This window comes from Mobula birostris, chromosome 17 (genome assembly GCF_030028105.1).
Source record: "Mobula birostris isolate sMobBir1 chromosome 17, sMobBir1.hap1, whole genome shotgun sequence".
Classification (NCBI taxonomy): domain Eukaryota; kingdom Metazoa; phylum Chordata; class Chondrichthyes; order Myliobatiformes; family Myliobatidae; genus Mobula; species Mobula birostris.
The window spans coordinates 39,086,530-39,107,885 of NC_092386.1; the positions used below are offsets into that span (position 1 = coordinate 39,086,530).

Sequence of the window (21,356 nt, forward strand, 5' to 3'; positions counted from 1 at the left end):
CCACTTATTTGGGCCAAAATGTACTGATCCTCATGTGTCCCAGTTAACTGGAATGCACTATATTTGAAAAGTTATGACCTTCTCTTTTTATTCAGCATCAAGCAACAAAAAGGCACAGTGAAGTTTGGGCGGAAAGTCTTCGTTACAGGCATCCTGACCTAGATTGTATGACTGGTTTGCGTCGTATTACCATGAATTGTAACACATTAATTGGTGATACAGGAGCTATTGCTTTTGCAGAAGCCCTCAAAGATGACCTGTGGCTGAAAGGCAAGTTGCGTTTAATAATATGCTGACATTGACAAACTTTAAATATAAAGTTCCTTCAGTTGAAAAAGAATTTCATGTTGTGTAAATGCATATAGATGTAGCATAGTTCCTTAGTAACACTTGTTGGTTGAAGAATGCAAACATAGCATCCCTGGAAAATCTAATGAGTAGCTTGCAGAATTTGGTCTTTATTCATCTGAATTTACTTCGATAAATTGGTTTGCAGTTAGTTACAGTAATTCAATCATCTTTTTTACTCAATCTTTCCATGATTCCCCATTCCCTGTCCCCTTCCCACTTTCAGTCAATGATAGATCCGCATCAGTTCAGGTTTATCAACATTCATATGTCATGAAATTCTTTTTTGCTGCAGCAGAACAGTGCAATATATAAAATTACAGTACTCTGCAAAAGTCTTAGGCACATTTATATAGTTAGGGTGCCTAAGTCTTCTGCATAGTATTGTATTTGTCAAAGAGAGGTGAAGAGCAAGTTTGTAAATCTGGCAGGAGCGAAGAATGTTTGGAATGGGGGGGCGGAGTTCTGCGGGAGGGGTGTGGGACAAGGTGACAGGAAGAGTACCAAAGGCGGGGAATGGGGGTGGCGCAGATGCAGACACACCCAACCCTGAGATACCAGACAAGGTAGTTGATTCCAAACAATTGGTTTATTGATCATTACAGAATGTCTCTCTGCGTACTTTCCACTCCCTTCCGCTTTTCGCCAATCATGATTCCTCTCTCCCTGCCCCCTTCCCACTCTCAATCCACAGTAGAGACCTATATAAGAATCAGGTTTATCATTACTCACATATGTCTTGAAATCTGTTATTTTTTTTTGGCAGCACCACTACAGTGCAATATATAAAATTACTAAGTACTATACAACCCAGCTGTATACATGTGCCTAAGACTTTTGTACAGTATTGTTCATCAGAGTGTTATGCAAAACCTTTTCCTTGCTTTGATGAATATAGCTGCTGCAGCAGTTAAGAAGCTCAACACTGTTCAGTATGTATGGTTGTTCCTTGTAGCATTGAAATGTGTTGCTCTATTGAGTTCTGTGCAAAATGCACTGCAGCAGCTTGCCAAAGTTGCACACCATCTGGACTGAGATATGTATTATAATTTTTCATCATTACTTAAAATTTTGCACTTCCTAATTCATGACCACTGTAGGAGAATCTGCAGTTCATGGCCACGTTTTAAATATTTTTATTAACGTACATGGCCTAGCAACAATATCCACATGTTGTGATTAAGACCACAGGGCAGAGGAGCAGAATGAGGTCATTCAGCCCATCTAGTCAGTTATACCTTTCGATCATGGCTGATTTATTTTCCCTCTCAACCCCATTCTCGTGCCTTCTCTCTATAAACTTTGATGCCCTTAATAATCAAGAGTCTATAGATCTCTGACAATTGGGTATAAATATATCGAATGACTTGGCCTCCACAGCTGTCTGTCGTAATGAATTCCACAAATTCACCACCTTCTGTCTAAAGAAGTTCTTTCTACTCTCTGTTCTAAGACACATCCTTTTATTCTGAAGTATGGTTTCTTCACAACCTCTCCATTTAGGCCTTTAAATATTCCATAGGTTTCAGTGGAATTTCTCCCCCCCCCCTCCCAAAAAAAAAATTCCAGTGAGCTAGAAACATAGAAAATAGGTGCAGGAGTAGGCCATTCGGCCCTTCGAGCCTGCACTGCCATTCAGTATGATCGTGGCTGATCATCCAACTCAGAACCCTGTACCAGCCTTCCCTCCATACCCCCTGATCCCTTTAGCCACAAGGGCCATATCTAACTCCCTCTTAAATATAGCCAATAAACTGGCCTCAACTGTTTCCTGTGGCAGAGAATTCCACAGATTCACCATTCTCTGTGTGAAGAAGTTTTTCCTCATCTCGGTCCTAAAAGGTTTCCCCTTTATCCTCAAACTGTGACCCCTCGTTCTGGACTTCCCCAACACTGGGAACAATCTTCCTGCATCTAGCCTGTCCAATCCCTTTAGGATCTTATATGTTTCAATAAGATCCCCCCTTAATCTTCTAAATTCCAGAGAGTATAAGCCTAGTTGATCCAGTCTTTCATCATATGGAAGTCCTGCCATCCCAGGAATCAATCTGGTGAACCTTCTTTGTACTCCCTCTATGGCAAGAATGTCTTTCCTCAGATTAGGAGACCAAAACTGCACACAATACTCCAGATGTGGTCTCACCAAGGCCTTGTACAACTGCAGTAGTACTTCCCTGCTCCTGTACTCGAATCCTCTTGCTATGAATGCCAGCATACCATTTGCCTTTTTTACCACCTGCTGTACCTGCATGCCCACTTTCAATGACTGGTGTATAATGACACCCAGGTCTCGTTTGCACCTCCCCTTTTCCTAATCGGCCACCATTCAGATAATCTGTTTTCCTGTTTTTGCCACCAAAGTGGATAACCTCACATTTATCCACATTAAATTGCATCTACCATGAATTTGCCCACTCACCTAACCTATCCAAGTCACCCTGCATCCTCTCAGCATCCTCCTCACAGCTAACACTGCCACCCAGCTTCGTGTCATCCGCAAACTTGGAGATGCTGCATTTAATTCCCTCATCTAAGTCATTAACATATATTGTAAACAACTGGGGTCCCAGCACTGAGCCTTGCGGTACCCCACTAGTCACTGCCTGCCATTCTGAAAAGGTCCCGTTTATTCCCACTCTTTGCTTCCTGTCTGCCAACCAATTCTCTATCCACATCAATACCAAACCCCCAATACCGTGTGCTTTAAGTTTGCACACTAATCTCCTGTGTGGGACTTTGTCAAAAGTCTTTTGAAAATCCAAATATACCACATCCACTGGTTCTCCCCTATCCACTCTAATAGTTACATCCTCAAAAAATTCTATGAGATTCGTCAGACATGATTTTCCTTTCACAAATCCATGCTGACTTTGTCCGATGATTTCACCGCTTTCCAAATGTGCTGTTATCACATCTTTGATAACTGACTCTAGCATTTTCCCCACCACCGATGTTAGGCTAACCGGCCTATAATTCCCTGGTTTCTCTCCCTCCTTTTTTAAAAAACGGGGTTATATTAGCCACCCTCCAATCCTCAGGAACTAGTCCAGAATCTAAAGAGTTTTGAAAAATTATCACTAATGCATCCACTATTTCTTGGGCTACTTCCTTAAGCACTCTGGGATGCAGACCATCTGGCCCTGGGGATTTATCTGCCTTTAATCCCTTCAATTTACCTAACACCACTTCCCTACTAACATGCATTTCCCTCAGCTCCTCCATCTCTCTAGACCCTTGGTCCCCTACTATTTCCAGAAGATTATTTATGTCCTCCCTAGTGAAGACAGAACCAAAGTAGTTATTCAATTGGTCTGCCATGTTCTTGTTCCCCATAATCAGTTCACCTGTTTCTGTCTGTAGGGGACCTACATTTGTCTTAACCAATCTTTTTCTTTTCGCATATCACATATAAGTGCAGAACCATCAAATGGTTCTTAAATGTCATCCCTTTCATTCCAGGATCATTCTTATAAACCTCCCCTGGACCCAATCAAATACCAGTACGTCGTTTTGTAGACCCAGAACTGCTCACAATACTCCACATGTGGTCTGACCAACACTTTATAAATCATCCTTTTATATTCTAGTCCTCTGGAAATGAACGTGAACATTGCATTTGCCTTCCTTACTACCAACTCAACCTGCAAGCTAACCTTTAGGGAAATGTGCACTAGGACTCCCAAGTTGTTTTTTATTAATTCATGTGGATTAATTGAGCAAACTCGCACAGAAGCACGAATGGGGAGAGGCCCTCCGTTGGTCAGAGTTGATTCGGAGAGCAAGCTGTTGCCCACACAGTACGCTCTCCTTCTCCACACAGCTGAGGAATGACAGAGACCGATACAGATTGAAACCATTGGTGTTGTAGGAGTTGTCAGTCAGTGTCAAACTCAATGTCACACTGCCTTAGGGATTCCAGCTGCAGATTTTTCCTAAAGATTTCCTCCTGAAGCCTTCCCCATGAGTGGGTATAGCCGCAAGGCACAGAGGTTTGAGATAGGTGAGCTGCCAACCATGGCTGATGAGCCTCATATGTACAAAGCGATTGGATTTAAAGTACCAGTAACCTGCCTTTGCCCCTTCTGTCAGTAACGGTATTGCCAGGCTTAGTAGCTAAGCCGCACGTCAAGGCCAGAAGCTGGACCTGATTGTCAGAGGCTATTTGAGACAAATGCCATTGAGAGCATTTAATAGGTAGTGGGAGCTTATCTGCACTACTTTCCCTGGCTTTGAGAACCTTAAGGAGCCACAAATGATAAAGCATGAAAATAATTGTGTTGAAAGGAAGGGAATGGAGGATCAAAAAAGAAAAGAATATTTATCTGTTGTGCATTTTATAATCTCAAGATATTCTTAAATACCTCAGTCTGTAAGTTATTTTTTTGAAATATAATCACTATTATAATGTGGTTTAAGGGTGGAAACTGACTTGGTTGGGCAATAAGAAGTTTTTGGCTTGTCTGCCTGGAGCATTTGCTGTATATACTACACAAAGATTACCTTTGGTGGAGTTGATGAGCACTTCACATCTGACATGAAATTCATATATTGGTGTGTTTTATTTTAATTACAGCACTTGATTTACAGCAGTGTGGCATTTCCAATGAAGGAGCCAAAGCTTTGCTCAATAGCTTACAGTCTAGTACGACGTTAATTGTTTTGGATGTTCGAAAAAACCCATTAATCGGTGAGTTTAATATTAGGAATTAATTTACTTATGCCTTTTTTGGGGAAAAGTTAATTTTAATATTTTGGTGAACCTCAATGGCCTGCTGCTATTGGCCATTGAGCGTTAAGGCAACATAATACTTAAAAAGTTTCTGCTAATTTTTTAGTTTGTGCTATGCTTTTCTATGAAGAATTTGATATATTTTACCTTATTTGTAATTTTACTGTAGTCTAGGATCTACAGTGATTTTTATTTATTTTAAATATCCCTAAAAAACTTGGTAACAATAAGGGATTCTTCAAATGCTGGAAATCATGAGGAAAACACGCAGAGTGCTGGAAGAACTCAGCAGGTTTGGCAGCATCTTTGAAAAGGAATAAACAGTGTTTTAGGCCAAGATCCTTCATCAGGATTGGAAAGGAAAGGGGAATAAGAAGGGGGGAGAGGGAAGGAGTACAATCCGGTAGATGATAGGTAAAGCCAGGTGAGGGGGAAGGTGGGTGTGTGGGGGAGGAGGGATGAATTAAGAAGCTGGGAGGTGATTAGTAGATGAAGGAATTTGATAGAAAAAAGTGGACCTTAGGAGAAAGGGAAGGAAAATGGGCAATAGATGAGATGTGATGGGCAGGTGAGAAGACGAGTTAAGAGGAGAGCCAGAATAGGGAATGGAAAAAGAGGAGGGGGAGAAATTATTGGAGGTTAGAGAAATCAGTGTTCACGCCATTAGGTTGCAGGTTAACCAGGCAGATTATGAGGTATTGCTCCTTCAACTTATATGTGGCCTCAATGTGGCAACAGAGGATGCCATGGGCTGATGTGCCAGAATGGGATCACTTGGTAAATTTTGAGGTGTTTACTCATACAGACTGATATGAGACTGTTTTCTCTGACTAACCAATAAATCCTGTGAACCAAAAGTTATACCAGTTTGGTTTTGTGCCAGTTGTGAAACATCTTACATTTTTTCCCAAATACTTTGTACTCAACTAAACAGAAGGTACCATGGGAGGAGGGATGGGAAGAGGCCCACAAGAGAAAGGCCTTGAAGTACCAGCCCTTAGTGCAGGTGTGTAAAGACAAAGGATGGCAGGAATGGTTGTTCCTTGTGGAGATCGGCTGCAGAGGTTTCCCAGCCAAATCAGCATGGCGGTTGTTGTCAGATCTGGGCCTGGGCGAAAGGAGCAAAAAACAAGCAACTGGTAGGATGGTGGAAGAGGCAGAACGAGCCTTTTGTTGGATTTGGAGTAGGCGAGAGCAGGGGAGCTGGAAGCCAGGAGCAGGTGGGCAGTGATTTGGCCACCACTGCCGGTCCACCAACTGGAGAGTGTCATGGTTAAGGGTCGAAATACTCTGTGAAGGTTGGGAACCACCTGATGTTACCTGCTGCTGGCTGAAGGCTACGGTTACCTTATAAGGTAACTGGAAAATGCACCCTAACAGGTGTATGTAACAAGCAGTAGTTGGTAGGGCACAGTACTTCTGGACTGTACAATTCAAGGTGAAAGTGCAATCTACAGTATTATGAAATAGTAGATAAGCAGTGTGGCAATGAATTATTAAACCTTTTCTCTATTTAATATTTTCCAAAATCTAATTAAATCGTTATGTGAAGATTGTTGGATCTCACAGTTCAGAAATCTTCAGCTGATGAATTCATTGTAGCCACTACGCTGCTGCTGTTTTTCTTCACTGCTTTTTAAAAAAGTTGTTCTTTGGATGAGGGGAATGTTAACAGCTGAACTTTATGTTTTCTTTCCTCAAGCTATGTTGGTTGTATGGTTTTGGTTCTGCAACAATAATATCTCATAGGAAATTCCAGAAATTTGATTGAACTTCGAAGAAACGATGTGTAACCAAGTAGTCCTCTACTTGGAGCTAACTTAAATTCCCATAACTGATGTACAATATTTTTATTTTTCCTCTGTTCTGGTTTGGTTTGCATTGCTGGAAATAACTAAACACATCTCCCTGACAGGCTGATGCACAGGTAGCACTTGAACACCAATGTTGCATGAATGGCCTTGTGGGTTTCACCTGCACCATAAGACCATAATAGAGCCAATTTGCATGGATTTACGCCCACTGGTCTGTGCCAGGTAAAATCCATTAAAATAAATTAGTGAATAGCTTTTGGGATGAGGGTGGGTCCCTTGATATGATTGAATTAAACATTTTAAAATGTTTTTAAATGTGTCTATGTTCATTAACTCAAATGTTTTTAATTGTGTTTAACTGTTAAATGCAGTTTAACCTGCAGTTAAAGCTGTTCTGTCGGGCAATTTGGCCTTACGAAGTGCTCAGGATCAGGGTTTAATATCACTGGCAAATATCGTGAAATATGTTGTTTTTGCTGTATTTGCTGATGTGCTCTTCTCCTGTTCTCCCCCCAGCCTGTCATGTTTCCCCCACCCTAGAATGATTTTTGAGTGCTTTCGCGACATATTCAAATTGATTTTAGTTGTCTGTAAAACATGCCTTGTTTTTTTACTGAGATAGCATGTTTTTTCCTATCCTGATTATATTTTTTTGGTAGCATCTCTTGTGTGCTATCGTTGCCTCATTTACCTTCATTTTTTATTTTTTCCTGTTTTGTTTTTGTAATTTAGCAGCAAGAATTTCCAAATGAAGGAATGATGGCCAATGCCTAATTAAAAAATTCTATCCATGAGCTAGTATAAATTAGACATTTTTAGAATGTGCAAATATTCATTCTAAATGTTGAAGGAGATGATGAAATTAAATTCAATATTTTTAAATGATGCCAATAAAAATATTAAGAATTTAATAATAGAATAGTTGACATATTTTAAGATATAAATTGTTATTAAGTATTTCATGTAAAAAAATTTTCATTTTAAAGAATTTTGTTCATTAATGGTGACCTCATTAGTGGGAACTGTTAATAATCGTACCCCTATTATAATAATCATGTAATAAGTTTTCTGTGAACTTTTAAATGCACCTGAGTAAGTTTTTCTTCTGCTTAATAGTCCTGCAATTAGATACTTCATGGAAGTTGCGATCAAAAGTGTTCTAGAACATATTAAAGGTTTATTCACTCTAGAATGCACTTACTAATGGCCTGCTTTTGAATTTGAAGCAAGATCAGAGAATTCTTTACTGATTTATTCTCTGAACTGCTGAGGTTCACAGTTCACATTGCATAATTTGTGGCAATAGTTTGTTGGTTTGTGTGTATCATTATAATTCATGCAGCTCAAATGGCATTTCCAGACATTGCCTTTTATTTTTGTTTTGGAACTGTTTCTGAGTTTGATTTGTGTTTGAAGGTCCTGTTATGTTTCAATAGCAGTTAAGTAAGTGGACTTCAAACTCAATTCAATGATCACAGTGCCATCTGATGGGGAAATTAAGAATTTCATTGAAATGTCACAGCTTAGGACAAATATTGCCATTATAATTTTTCACATCGTGGGACCAGTAAGCAGAAGAAAAACTTAGGTGCATATAAATGTTCACTGAGAACTTATTATATGATTAATATTTAAAATGGGAGTACAGGTGTCCCCCGCTTTTCGAACGTTTGCTTTCTGAAACCTCACTGTTACGAAAGACCTACATTAGTACCCTGTTTTCGCTTTCAGAAGGTGTTTTCACTCTTAAAAATCAGCGCGCGATAAAAGGCAGCATGCGCCCCGAGCAGCCGTTCTCCCCGGATTCGGAACGGCATTGCTTAAACACGAGCCTGCGAGCAGCCGTTTGCAAGATGAGTTCTATGGTATCGGAAAAGCCTGAAAGAGCTCGTAAGGGTTTTACACTTAGCGTAAAACTAGACATAATTAAGCATTTCGATCGTGGTGAACAAAGCAAGGACAAAGTGAGTTTGGCTTGTGGAAGCTGACGAACATGATGTTGAAGAGGTTTTGGCATCCCATGACCAAGAACTGGTAGATGAAGAGCTGATGCGATTGGAAGAGGAAAGGATAACAATCGAAACCGAATGAGCAATGATAAAGTACGACTTTAATTTTGAAAGGGTACGTCGGTTTAGGGCATATTTGCAGGATGGTTTGAGTCCTTACAAAGAACTGTGTGACACAAAAATGCGCGACGCTCAGCGGTCAAGCAAGCCTTTCACATCAGCCACAGCAGATGACGAACCTCGACCTTTGACATCGAGGCGAGCAGTCGTAGGAGAAGATGAGCTGCCTGCTCTAATGGAAATAGACGATGATGAGATGACACCCCAGTGTCCCACCACCCCAACCCCCAGGCTACGGACAGATACCGATTCGTGGAGAATTCAACGGTAGCTGGGAGGCACACAGCACATCTTTAAGAAAAAAGCCAAAATAAACATGCTAATTAATTAGGTGCCGCTGACACGTAATTGTCAGCCCAGATCAGAGATGATGCAATCCGAAATTGGCACTGATCTGGGCCGACAATTATGTGCCGGGCGGCACCTAATTAATTAACATGTTTGTTTCGGCTTTTTTCTTGAAGGTGTGCTGTGTGCCTCCTGGCTACCGCTGTACCACTGCGTGCCTCACGGCAATGTATTGGTCAGCAGCCTGGAGGGTGGGGGCCACTGCACCACCCAACCTGCTATGACTCAGTCTAACACACCATCATCTGTGTGCTCGGCGCTGTCTTCCCGATTCCGGTAAGTGATACTACACTGTACATACATTATTTCTACTTTATATAGGCTGTGTATTTTTACATGTTATTTGGTATGATTTGGCAGCTTCATAGCTTAAAGGTTGCTGGAGAGTGCTTACACCGTGTTTTTGCCGACGGCGCTTACGTGAGATTTTCGCTACGGAGAACAGTTCAGTAATGATTGTGGAAAAGTATTTCTACTTTATATAGGCTGTGTATTTATCATATCATTCCTGCTTTTACTATATGTTACTGTTATTTTAGGTTTTATGTGTTATTTGGCATGATTTGGTAGGTCAGTTTTGGGTCTGCGAACGCTCACAAAATTTTCCCATATAAATAAATGGTAATTGCTTCTTCGCTTTAGGACATTTCGGCTTACGAACTATTTCATAGGAATGCTCTACCTTCGGATGGCAGGGGAAACCTGTACCATTATAAACAGTTTCTACTACTGATGTCACTAACAAACACAATCCTTGAAAATGAAAAATTTTCCATGAAATACTTAACTCTTTTTTTTTTACTATGTAAGCACTATCAAATTCACGATTTCCACCTATGTACAAAGAAGTGTGGAGGGTCAAAAACTGTTTCTGATGATCTGATTCCGATTCCTAACCATTCGCCCATATCAGCAACTCCTCTCCACAGCCTCTCAGCACCCATCTCCACCACTTTATGCTTATACTCCACACCTTACACCTACACTGACAATCACTGTCCTGTTGTGTTTTTGTGTGCTCCGTTGCCACCTAGAAGAATTTCTCTTGCTAGGAGATGACCTACAAAACTGCAGTAAAACTCTGGTGATCCACTGTCCATATGTTTTGGAAAATCTAATGGGTCAGGATCTTGCTCTTTGGGTGCTGATTTCTACTCTCCTTTTAAGCTTTCTCGGTCTCCGCTTCCCAGGCTTGCTTTGACAGACATGTTCCTGCTTCTCACTCTTCCTTGAATGTAATGAATTTGCTGGAAATTTTAATGTGGAAGATATTTTTTTTAATGGAATCGAAATCTTTTCAGAGTATTAATTGGAATAACATGCAATAGCTGTAGAAATCTGCTTGATAAGTACGATCAACTTCTGGAGTGTGTTAGTTATTGGAGTTTTGCTGAACATATGCTATGCAGTTACCTTGTGGACTCATTGCTATTTTAATGCTGTAATCACCATCGAGAGAAATGTTTCAGATCATTTGTTGAAACTGGAGGGGAAAAAAAAACTGTTTTCATTCCCCCTAAATGTTGCTGGATGCTGGAATATTTTTGTTATATGCTCAGTGGTGTTGAAATTGTAAGTGCAGATTCAACCACTAATTTTAGTATAGCTATTAGGCCATCATAATGTAGATTATACATGTGACACTAATGGCATTACTTGTAGAGTATATAATTAGTGTGATTAGCTGTCTCTATTAGAACTCCTTAAAGATAAGTGATGACTTCTGATTGTTACAGAGGAAGAAAATTGATGGCAGCTCTTCTTTGCTAAAAGCATTTGGCTGCTGTACTTAAAATTTGCCTCCTCTCTCCATGTTCTCCTTATTCATTGTTAGAATTGTGGCATAAATGGCCACTTGGCATATTGTATCTGCGCTAACAATTTAGTAGAGCTTTACTTTTAGTTAAATACCCATTGTTTCCCTCATGGCCAAATAAATATTTTCTCTTGGGCATTTATCCGGTTTTCTGTGGAAGTATTGTTGGTGCTGTCTCCTTCAATCCTTTTGGTCAGTGCATTCCAGATTTTAATAACTTGCTTTAAATACCCCTTTAAATACTTTTAATTTATCATGACTTCTTTTTGTCCTTTTATCTGAATTTGTAAGGACAATGATTCCATGTGTCTGGAAAAAACTTATTTTCAACCCCTTTGAAGATTTTCATGTATATACATGTTCAGTGTTAATCACGCATTATCCCTACCAACATAAAAAAACTGTATCTCTATTTGAATTTCATCTGTCATTTGTAGCTACTTTAACTATTCTGTCATTGTATATCAAAATCTACTCATTTTCCTTGCTCTTTACTTTTCAAGTTTTATGTTCACTTACATACTTTTAAAATGATCTCCCTTAACCAATCATCAGATATTGGTCCCAACATCTTTCCAGTGGGAGTAGCAGTATATACTTCCCTCCAGTATGGGAGAGAAAAATACAATTTGTCAAGATCTTGCTTTATATAAGGTATTTTTGTTGTTCATGTTATCTTTGTCCCTTAAATGTGTTTTCATTTTGTCTATATTTTATTATGTGATACCTTTTGAATGTATAGATTCAGAGAGGATTGAGGAATTCAACCAGGCTTATCACAGTTTTGTTCTGAGATACCACCCTTCCCACAAGCCCAAGCTGCCTAATTACACCCATGTGACCAATGAATTACTAAACTGTATATTTTTGGAATGCAGGAGGAAATTGGAGCACATGGAGGAAACCCATGCAGTCACCGGGAGTACATATAAACTCTTTACAGTGGGAATTGAACCCATGTTGCTGGCTTGTAACAGTCTTTTGCTAACGTCTGTGTGAACATGCCACCCAGTTACAGTGGCATGTTCATTAGCAGTGAAACCTTTCCCAGGGTGTTACATGCTTTTGGTGTGATCTTTGCAGGATGCCCACTCTAGGGAGAGTAGCAATAGTACTGTATTTCCTCCTTTTGTAGACAATGTCTTGTACTGTGGACTGATTAACACTCGGGTCTTTAGAAATATGTTTATAGCCTTTTCCAGCTTCATACATCTCTACAACTCTGCTTCTTAGGTCCTTTGAAAGTTGTTTTGATCAAGGCATGGTGCGCATAAACAGATCTTCCTTGAGAAGAGCAGGCTCTGTCAGTAACCTGACTTTGTGTGACTTTTTTATAGGGCAGGGCACCTATACAACCCACACCTCTAATCTCATCTCATTGATTAGAACACCTGACTCCAAATAGCTTTTGAAGAAGTCTTTACTCAGAGGTTCACATACTTTTTCCAACAAATACATATAATATTGGATCGTTTTTCTCAATAAATGAATAAGTATGAAGTTTTTTGTGTTATTTAATTTGGTTCTCCTTATCTAGTTTTCAGACGTGTCAAGATCCGATCACATTTTAGGTGGTAGTTATGCAGAAATAGAGAAAATTCTACATGGTTCACAAACTTTCCAGCACCACTGTATTTCCGTTCATAAATCCATTATCTCTTTAATTTTCTGCCAATACTTTTGTAAATGTCAACTAATTCTGACAGTTCGTTGTTTTTTTTTATTGTGGAGAAAGACATTCAGAGTTCAGAATGCTGGCTCGAAGGGCCGAATGGCATACTCTTGCACCTGTTGTTTATTGTCTAATGAGGAAAGTAAATGGGAAGATCTTGGGGCTATTCCACATTATAACAGGGGGTGCTGAATGTCTGAAAACATGTGAAATAGTCAAATCTCCAGAGCATATCCAAGAATATTTTGGGAGGCTAGAGACCAAATTGTGGTAATCCTGGCTGAGATATCTACGTCATTGTTAAGCATGGGTGAGGTGCCATTAGACTAGAGGGCAGCATAGGTCCCTTTATTGAAAACCGTAACACATAGGAGCAAAATTAGGCCATTAATCCCAATAAGTCTGCTCTGCCATTTGTTCACAGACCTATCAATGTCCTCTATAAATACACCCAATTACTTGGCCTCCACAGCTGTCTGTGGCAATGAATTCCACTGATTCACCACCCTCTGACCAAGAAATTACTCCTCATATCTATCCAAAGAGGCATTCTTGTACTCTGAGCCTGTGCCTTTTTGTCCGAGACTGTCCACTATTAGAAACCTCCTCTCCGATGCCGTCTCTACCTAGGCCTTTCAATATTCAAAAGGTTTCAATGAGATCCTTATTCTTCTAAACTGTAGTGAGTATGGGCCCAGAGCAATCAAACTCCTTGTACATTAACCCTTGCATTCCCAGCATCCTTCTCATGAAAGTACTCTTGACCCTGTCCAATGCCAGCACAACATTTCTTAGACAAGACAGCAAAAAGTGCTCACAGTACTGTCATTGTGGTCTGACGAATGCTTTGTTGGTCCAGACTTGAGTGGAGCAGCAACAAGAAGGGTCAGAGTCATCTTTACTTCCTGAGGAGAAGGAGGTCCTTTGGAGTATGTAGGGTTCTTGTTCACATGTTCTACCAGTCTGTTGTCGCCAGTGCAATCTACTATGTAGTGATGTGCTGGGGCAATGGCATCAACATGGGTGATGCCAACAGGCTCAATAAACTGATTAGGAAGGCTGGCTCTGTTATCCGAGTCAAACTGGACACACTGGAGGCTGTGGTAGAACAAAGGACCCTATAGAAAATCCTGGCAATTCTGGATAATGTTTCTCACCCTTTGTGTGTCACCTTGGCTGAACAGAGAAGCACTTTTAGTAATAGACTAAGACAACTGCGCTACTCTAAAGAGCGCTCTATGAGGTCATTCTTGTCCTCGGCCATTAGGCTTTACAACGAGTCAACCTATAGCTGGGGAAGTAATGACCTCTTCCTGTTAGACTGTTTGAGGTAATTTTAAAAAAATTATTTCTTGCTTCTCTTCTACTATTTGTATATCTGTGCACTTATAATGCTATTGTGACACTAATTTCCCTTGGGATCAATGAAGTATCTATCTATATAGCCTCAGCATTACATCCTTTTTATATTCTAGTACTCTCAAAATGAATGCTTAAATTCCATTTGCCTTCCTTATTTACCCATTCAACCAGCAAAGTTAACCTTTAGGGAATCCTGCACTAGGACTCCCAAGTCCCTTTGCACCTGATTTCTGAATTTGCTCCCCATTTAGAATAGAAAATAGTTTGTGCCTTTAATTGTTTTGTCTCAGTGTGTGACCCTGCACTTCGTTATACTGTATTCCCATTGTAATGTGTAGACTTCCTGCTTCTTCCAACACTACCTGCTCCTCCACCTTTCTTTGTATTGTCTGCAAATTTGACTACAAACCCATCAATTCCATCATCCAGATTATTAACATGTTCATCCTGCTTCTTTTCAAATCACATCGACCCCTGCAGAATATCACTAGTCACCGGTACCCAACTAGGAAAGGCCCCTTTATTACCACTTTTTGCCTCCTGCCAGTCAGCCAGTCTGTCCATGCTACAGTTTGAGTACCCCTTAACTTAAATTTCAAAATCCAATAACCTCTGAAATCCAAATTTATTTTGAACAATGGCGTGACATCACAAGTAGAAAATTCCACAAACCACTGGGAAGATTACCAGATGACATGCAGGTTTTTGCACACTGTAGACAGGTGACCTCACATACATAATGAACAGGAGTCGATGGAAAATGGGAAAACTGAATAAAGTGAAAAATTAAGATCTCAGTCATGTGTTGAAAGAATGGATTCATTGTCGTCAGAGTTAATGTGCTGCTTAACAGTACGCTGATCATTAAACAAAAATCTATCATGACTAACTGAAAATTGCAGTTAATTTGAATATTCAGCAGGCTGGTTGCAGAAATTTTAAAAAAGACATGGCATTCAATTTTTAAAAATTTAAAACATTTTGAAGAAAAAGCTTCTGCTGATCACAAAGCTGCAGAGAAATTTATTGAGTTTGTGAAGATTGTCGCTGATGAAAATCTTAACACCAGAACAAGTCTACAATGCTGATTATTTTTACATCTAAAGAAACCTAAATAAAAATGAAATACAAATATGGTGTACTGTAACTTTTTAATCACAACATGCATCATAGGTGGAGAATAAAAGCCTGCTGTTGTTGTTATTATTCAACAGCTAATTTAGGTATTTTTCCCAATGCTTCTTTTGTTACCTTGCACACATTATATTGTCATTATATTAATGGTATGTCATAATTTTTACTGTGGGACAATGACTGGGTGAATTTAGTCGGAAATGATGGCAATCCCAAACTATCTCATATCAACCAAAATCCGAAACACTTCCAGCCCCAAGCATTTTAGATAAAGGGTTCTCAACCTGTATTATCTTTTCTGTAATAACAATCGATTCTTGTTTAGCAGTCTTGTGTGCTATCTTGTCAAAGGCCTTTTGAAAATCTAAGTAAACAATATCCACTGACTCTGTTTATCCTGCCTGTTATTTCTTCAAAGAATTCCAATAGATTAAGCAAGATTTCCCCTTAAGGAAACTATGCTGACTTCGGCCTGTTTTGTCATGTGCTTCGAAGTACCACAAAACCTCATCCTTAATAATACACTTTAACATCTTGGCAACTTCTGACATCAGGCAAACTGGCCTATAATTTCCTGTCTTTTATTTCCCTCCCTTATTAAAGAGTGGTATGACATTTGTAATTTTCCAATCCTCTCAAGCCATTCCAGAAACTGAAATGGGTGTAGAAGACAATGAAAACAGGTTTCAAAAGTTCCATTGTATTCTTGATTAGCTGGGTAGGTGGGTCAAGGAATGGCAAATAGAGTTTAATTCAAATAAATATGAGGTGTTGCATTTTTTTAAAGTCAAATCCAGGTAGGACTGTTACAATGAGAAGCAGGGCCCTGGTAAGTGTCGTAGAGCAGATGGACCTTGGGTTCCCTGAAAGTGGTCACAGGTAGACAGTGTTGCACAGGTAGTTAGGGCATTGATCATAAAAGTTGGGAGGTCATGGTGCAGTTGTACAGGTCATTTGTGAGGCTGCACTTAGTGTATTGTGTTCCCTGCTATAGGAAAGATATTACTGAACTGGAAACAATACAAAATAGATTTACAAGGATGCTGCGAGCACCTGAGGAACTGAGTTACAGGGAGAGGTTGGACAGGATAGGTCTTTAGTCCTTTGAGTAGTGAAAACTGGAAAAATAATTGTACTGAAGTGTATACAATCATGAGGGGGAGCTGGGATGAGCAGTCTTTTTCTACTGTTGGGAAATCAAGAATTAGAAGACATACGTTCAAGGTGAGAGGAAGATTTAATAGCAACCTGAGGGGCAACCTTTTACACAACAGCTGTATGTGGAATGAGCTGTCACAGGATTGGTTTAGGCAGCTAAGACAACTTTTAAAAGACAGTTGGGCATGCACATCAATTGGATTAGAAGGTCAAAGGACAAACACTGGCAAATGAGATGAGCTTGAATGGAGCATCTTCGTTGGCCTGGACTACTTGAGTTGAAGGACCTGGTAAGCTGACTGATAAACACTAAGAAAGTATTAGTACAACTAATATTTATGAAGCCCTAGCAACACACACACACAATGCTATAGGAACTCAGCAGGCCAGGCAGCATTTATGAAAAAAGAGTACAGTCGACATTTCAGGCCGGAACCCTTCATCAGGACTAAGTCTTGCTTGGATTTCCAGCATCTGCAGATTTTCTCTTGTTTGTTTCTGAAGCCCTGTGGGGCTAATAGAAAATTGTAATTATTAAACATTGGAAGTGTTTATTTGATTTTCTTCTTGTGTTTGCACCAAATTGGATGTTAAAATGAATTTCTGAAATCTTTGGAAAGCATCTGAAATTCCAGTGTGCTTAAGTGTAAGAGTAGAGTAAAATATTGGATAGGCTTGGTACCAACCTGAATAATATAAGACCATAAGACATAGGAGCAGAAATGGGCCATTTGGCCCATCGAGTCTGCTCTACCATTCAATAATGGCTGATTCTTTTTCCTCTCCTCAGCCCCACTCCCTGGCCTTCTCCCCATAACCTTTTATGCTATGTCCAATCAGGAACCTATCAAGCTCTGCCTTAAATACATCCAAAGGCCCGGTCTCCACAGCTGCCTGTGGTAACAAGTTCCACAAATTCACCACCATCTGGCTAAATGTGGGAGAATGGATCTGGGAGAAAAGGCAGAAATGAATACTGGGTCTTTGGAAAAGAGATGAAGAGAACGACTTCTCTTAATTCTAGTTTGTTAGTTTTCTCCCATTGTTAAACTTGAATAAATTGCTTAAACTTGAATAGATTGCTTAAACTCTTTCAAATATCTTGTTTGGCAGCTGATGGTGCTAACTGTTTCTGAAAGCGTGTATCACCAAGCTCGAGAACAACATCTGCTGTCAATGAGACTAGAGATTGCATGATAAGATGAACCCTTTTCAACTTTACAATCTGCCTCATCGTGGTCTTGTACCTTATTCACTGCACTTTTTCTGTAACTGTAACTCTTTATTTTGTATTTGCTTTTCCAATGCACTATTATGCAATGAGCTGTGTGGCTGGAGTGCAAAACGTAGCTTTGCTCTGTACCTTGATACATGTAACAATAATCAACCAATTTAATTATTGGAAGTTACATGCTCTGATGTAATTTGATCTAAAGTTGCAGGCAGAACAACTTATTGAACCTCTGAGATTGCTTTTTACCAATGGTTACCCTACTCTATCAGCATGTTCAGTGCTAAATTCCTGACTGTTCCATTGTGTGCTCAGCACTCAAAACATTTGAAAGTTACAGAACATAGTATGTCCAAGACGGTGGCTATAGGTTATTCATTCTCCATGTCATTTGGGACCTTCCAGCCATTCTGGCTCTTCTGCACACTGACTGCCTTGTGTTTTTGTCCAGTGTGCCCTTTTCCAAGATTAAGATTGATGCAAAGGGAATATGAACGGCAATAAATTTAGAAACCCATTGCATGGCAAATAAATTAAAGTTGCATTGTGCTGACAGAACTCCAGATGGTAAGCTTGATCACACGGGAGAATAATTATCTTAAATCATTGTAAACAATATTCTCAAATATTTGACCCCTGTATTATTTTGAACATAAAACTGCTATTATATTGAGGACAACAGGAATTCTGCAGATGCTGGAAATTCAAGCAACACACATCAAAGTTGCTGGTGAACGCAGCAGGCCAGGCAGCATCTGTAGGAAGAGGTGCAGTCGACGTTTCAGGCCGAGACCCTTCGTCAGGACTAACTGAAGGAAGAGTGAGGGATTTATATTGAGGACATGTCTATGTAATAGCACACAGCAGGAGTTCCCTATTTGTCCCGACTACAAAGGTTAATTGTTCTAGGTTCTATAAGTTTAATAAGTTGTACAATTAGACTGATAAGAGGTCCAAACTAATTTTGTGATGATCTTTTTTTAAATTAAGGTCAGGAGAGAGATAATTAAGTCTATTTGTTTAAATAAATTCAAACCAAGTCTTGAAGGCAAGTGAACAGTATATTAACCCACTTCATTACCTGGTCAATGAAGAAACTGATTTCTATGTTTAAGAGAAAAACTACTGTGAAAATTTGCTTAGATGAACCTTTGATTAATGTGTAAATTTTGTAAGCTTCATGTAACTGTCATTAATCCCTTTTTTTAATCCTTCTAGATCGGTCCTTAATAAAATCCATTATTGAAAGAATAATGCTGAATGGAAATGGAACGAACTCAGAGGTAACATTTTTGCCCAAAATAAATCTAACATTAACTCTATACAGTGCAGAACTGCATTATGATGGCTAACTATGCATCATCATTACAACTGCATTATCTTTGAGCGTTACTCAGTATATAAGACCATGCATGTAGTGGTTGAACAGCACTCTGAAATGATTGTAAAACTAAACCAGAAAGTTTCGCATTGATTGTTTAAAAGTTGTAGAAGCAAAAGATTGATTCAGGAATGAGATGGAAATGAGTATTCTCTCTTGCTGCTTTCATTAATAAATTTAAAGTTTCTGTCTAATTTGTCTTCATTTGTCTCACTTCTGTTATTCATGCACAAGTTAGTGATGAATGATAGTTATGGTTCAGATCACGGTCTTCCCACTAATCCCTTAGAAATTGTGCTTCTTCACTAATTCAGGGGTTACTGTATTTTGCGAGAATTGTTCCTCCTCATTACTTCATTGCTCCCTGTCAAGGCTCTAATTTAAGCCTTGTTTGTCCCTTGACCAAATTAGGTCCATGTCAGATCATGCACTCCTTTGTCCAAGGGTTTCAAATCTACTTTGCCTGCTTTGTGTTACTACCTGTGCTCAGGCCTTCATTTTATTGTTTAGTATGTAGTCCTACTTGCAAATTCTGTAATAAAATTGTTAGTAGAATGAGCATCTTAAGGTCAGAGGAAGGAAAGGGAAATGGTGATAGTTTAATACGAGCAAAAACTGCAAGTACATTTGAGATGGGAAGTGGATGAAGATGTGCTTAAGTTGAGTGAATGGATTTTGAGTGCAGGAAATGGCACTTTGAGACATCTGATGCCCAGTTAGTTGATGAAAGTATGGTTGGATGATGAAATATATGATTAAGGATATATAATTAAGAGCCTTTAGACATGTCAGAATAGGATGGCACAATATGAAGATTTATTTATTTATTTTTATGTAAATATTGTATTAAAATTATAGGTATTTTAATTTTTTGGTTCTTAAAATTACTTTGTACTTAATTTTTTGCTCTTAAAATAGAGATGTGTTGATTAGTTTAATTTTCTTGGCAGAATTAGTGGAAGGAAGAATGTGTAACAAAAGAATAAAATATCGTGGGCAAGCCCCATAGTATACAGTGCCAATAGAAAATATTCACCCCTCCCCCCCGGAAGTTTTCATATTTTATTGTTTTACAACATTTAGACCATAAGACAAAGGAGCAGAAGCCGGCCATTCAGCCCATCGAGTCTGCTCCGCCATTTTATCATGAGCTGATCCATTCTCCCATTTAGTCCCACTCCCCCGCCTGCTCACCATAACCTTTGATGCCCTGGCTACGCAGATACCTATCAATCTCTGCCTTAAGTACACCCAATGACTTGGCCTCCACTGCTGCCTGTGGCAACAAATTCCATAGATTCACCACCCTCTGACTAAAAAAATTTCTTCGCATTTCTGTTCTGAATGGGCGCCCTTCAATCCTTAAGTTATGCCCTCTCGTACTAGACTCCCCCATCATGGGAAACAACTTTGCCACATCCACTCTGTCCATGCCTTTCAACATTCGAAATGTTTCTATATAATTTGGCTTTTTTTGACATGAATTAACAGAGTCAAAGTGAAAACATCTCTACAAAGTAATCTAAATTTATTACAAATATTAAAACACAAAATAATTAATTGCATAAATACTCACCCCCTTCAAGTCAGTAATTAGTCGATGCACCTTTAGCAGCAATTACAGCCTTGAGTCTGTGTGGGTGGGTCTTTATCAGCTTTGCACATCTGGACACTACAGTTTTTCCCCATTCTTCTTTACTGAACTGCTCAGGCTCTGTCAGATTGCACAGAGATCATAAGTGAACAGCCATTTTCAAGTCCAGCCACAAATTTTCAATTGGATTGAGGTCTGAACTTTGACTTGGCAACTCCAGGACATTAACTTTGTTGTTTTTTTTTTAACCATTCCTGTGTAGCTTTGGGTTTATCCTTGGGGTCATTGTCTTGATGGAAAATAAGTCTTCTCCCAAGTCACAGTTCTCTTGCAGACTGCACCAGGTTTTCCTCCAGCATTTCCCTGTATTTTGCTGCATTCATTTTATCCCCTAGCTTCACAAGCCTACCAAGGCCTGCTGCAGTGAAACATCTCCACGGCATGATGCAACCACAATCATGCTTCTTGGTAGGGATGGTGTGTGTTTGATGATGTGTGGTGGTTGGCTTACGCCAAAGATAGCATTTAACTTGATGGCCAAAACTCAATTTTGGTTTCATCAGACCAAAGAACCTTCTTCCAGCTGACTTCAGAGTCTCCAACATGCTTTCTGGCAAACACTAGATGAGATTTCATGAGT

General features: G+C 39.5%; 1 protein-coding gene across 1 annotated transcript in view; it reads left to right on the forward strand.

The window, feature by feature from the left end:
- Positions 1 to 21,356, forward strand: part of cep78 (centrosomal protein 78) — a 95,873-nt gene that overhangs the window by 23,436 nt on the left and 51,081 nt on the right. The window contains exons 6-8 of the mRNA XM_072281563.1: positions 96 to 270; positions 4,922 to 5,035; positions 18,960 to 19,024. Of these exons, the coding sequence (XP_072137664.1) occupies positions 96 to 270; positions 4,922 to 5,035; positions 18,960 to 19,024 (354 nt within the window). The remainder of the gene's footprint in view (positions 1 to 95; positions 271 to 4,921; positions 5,036 to 18,959; positions 19,025 to 21,356) is intronic.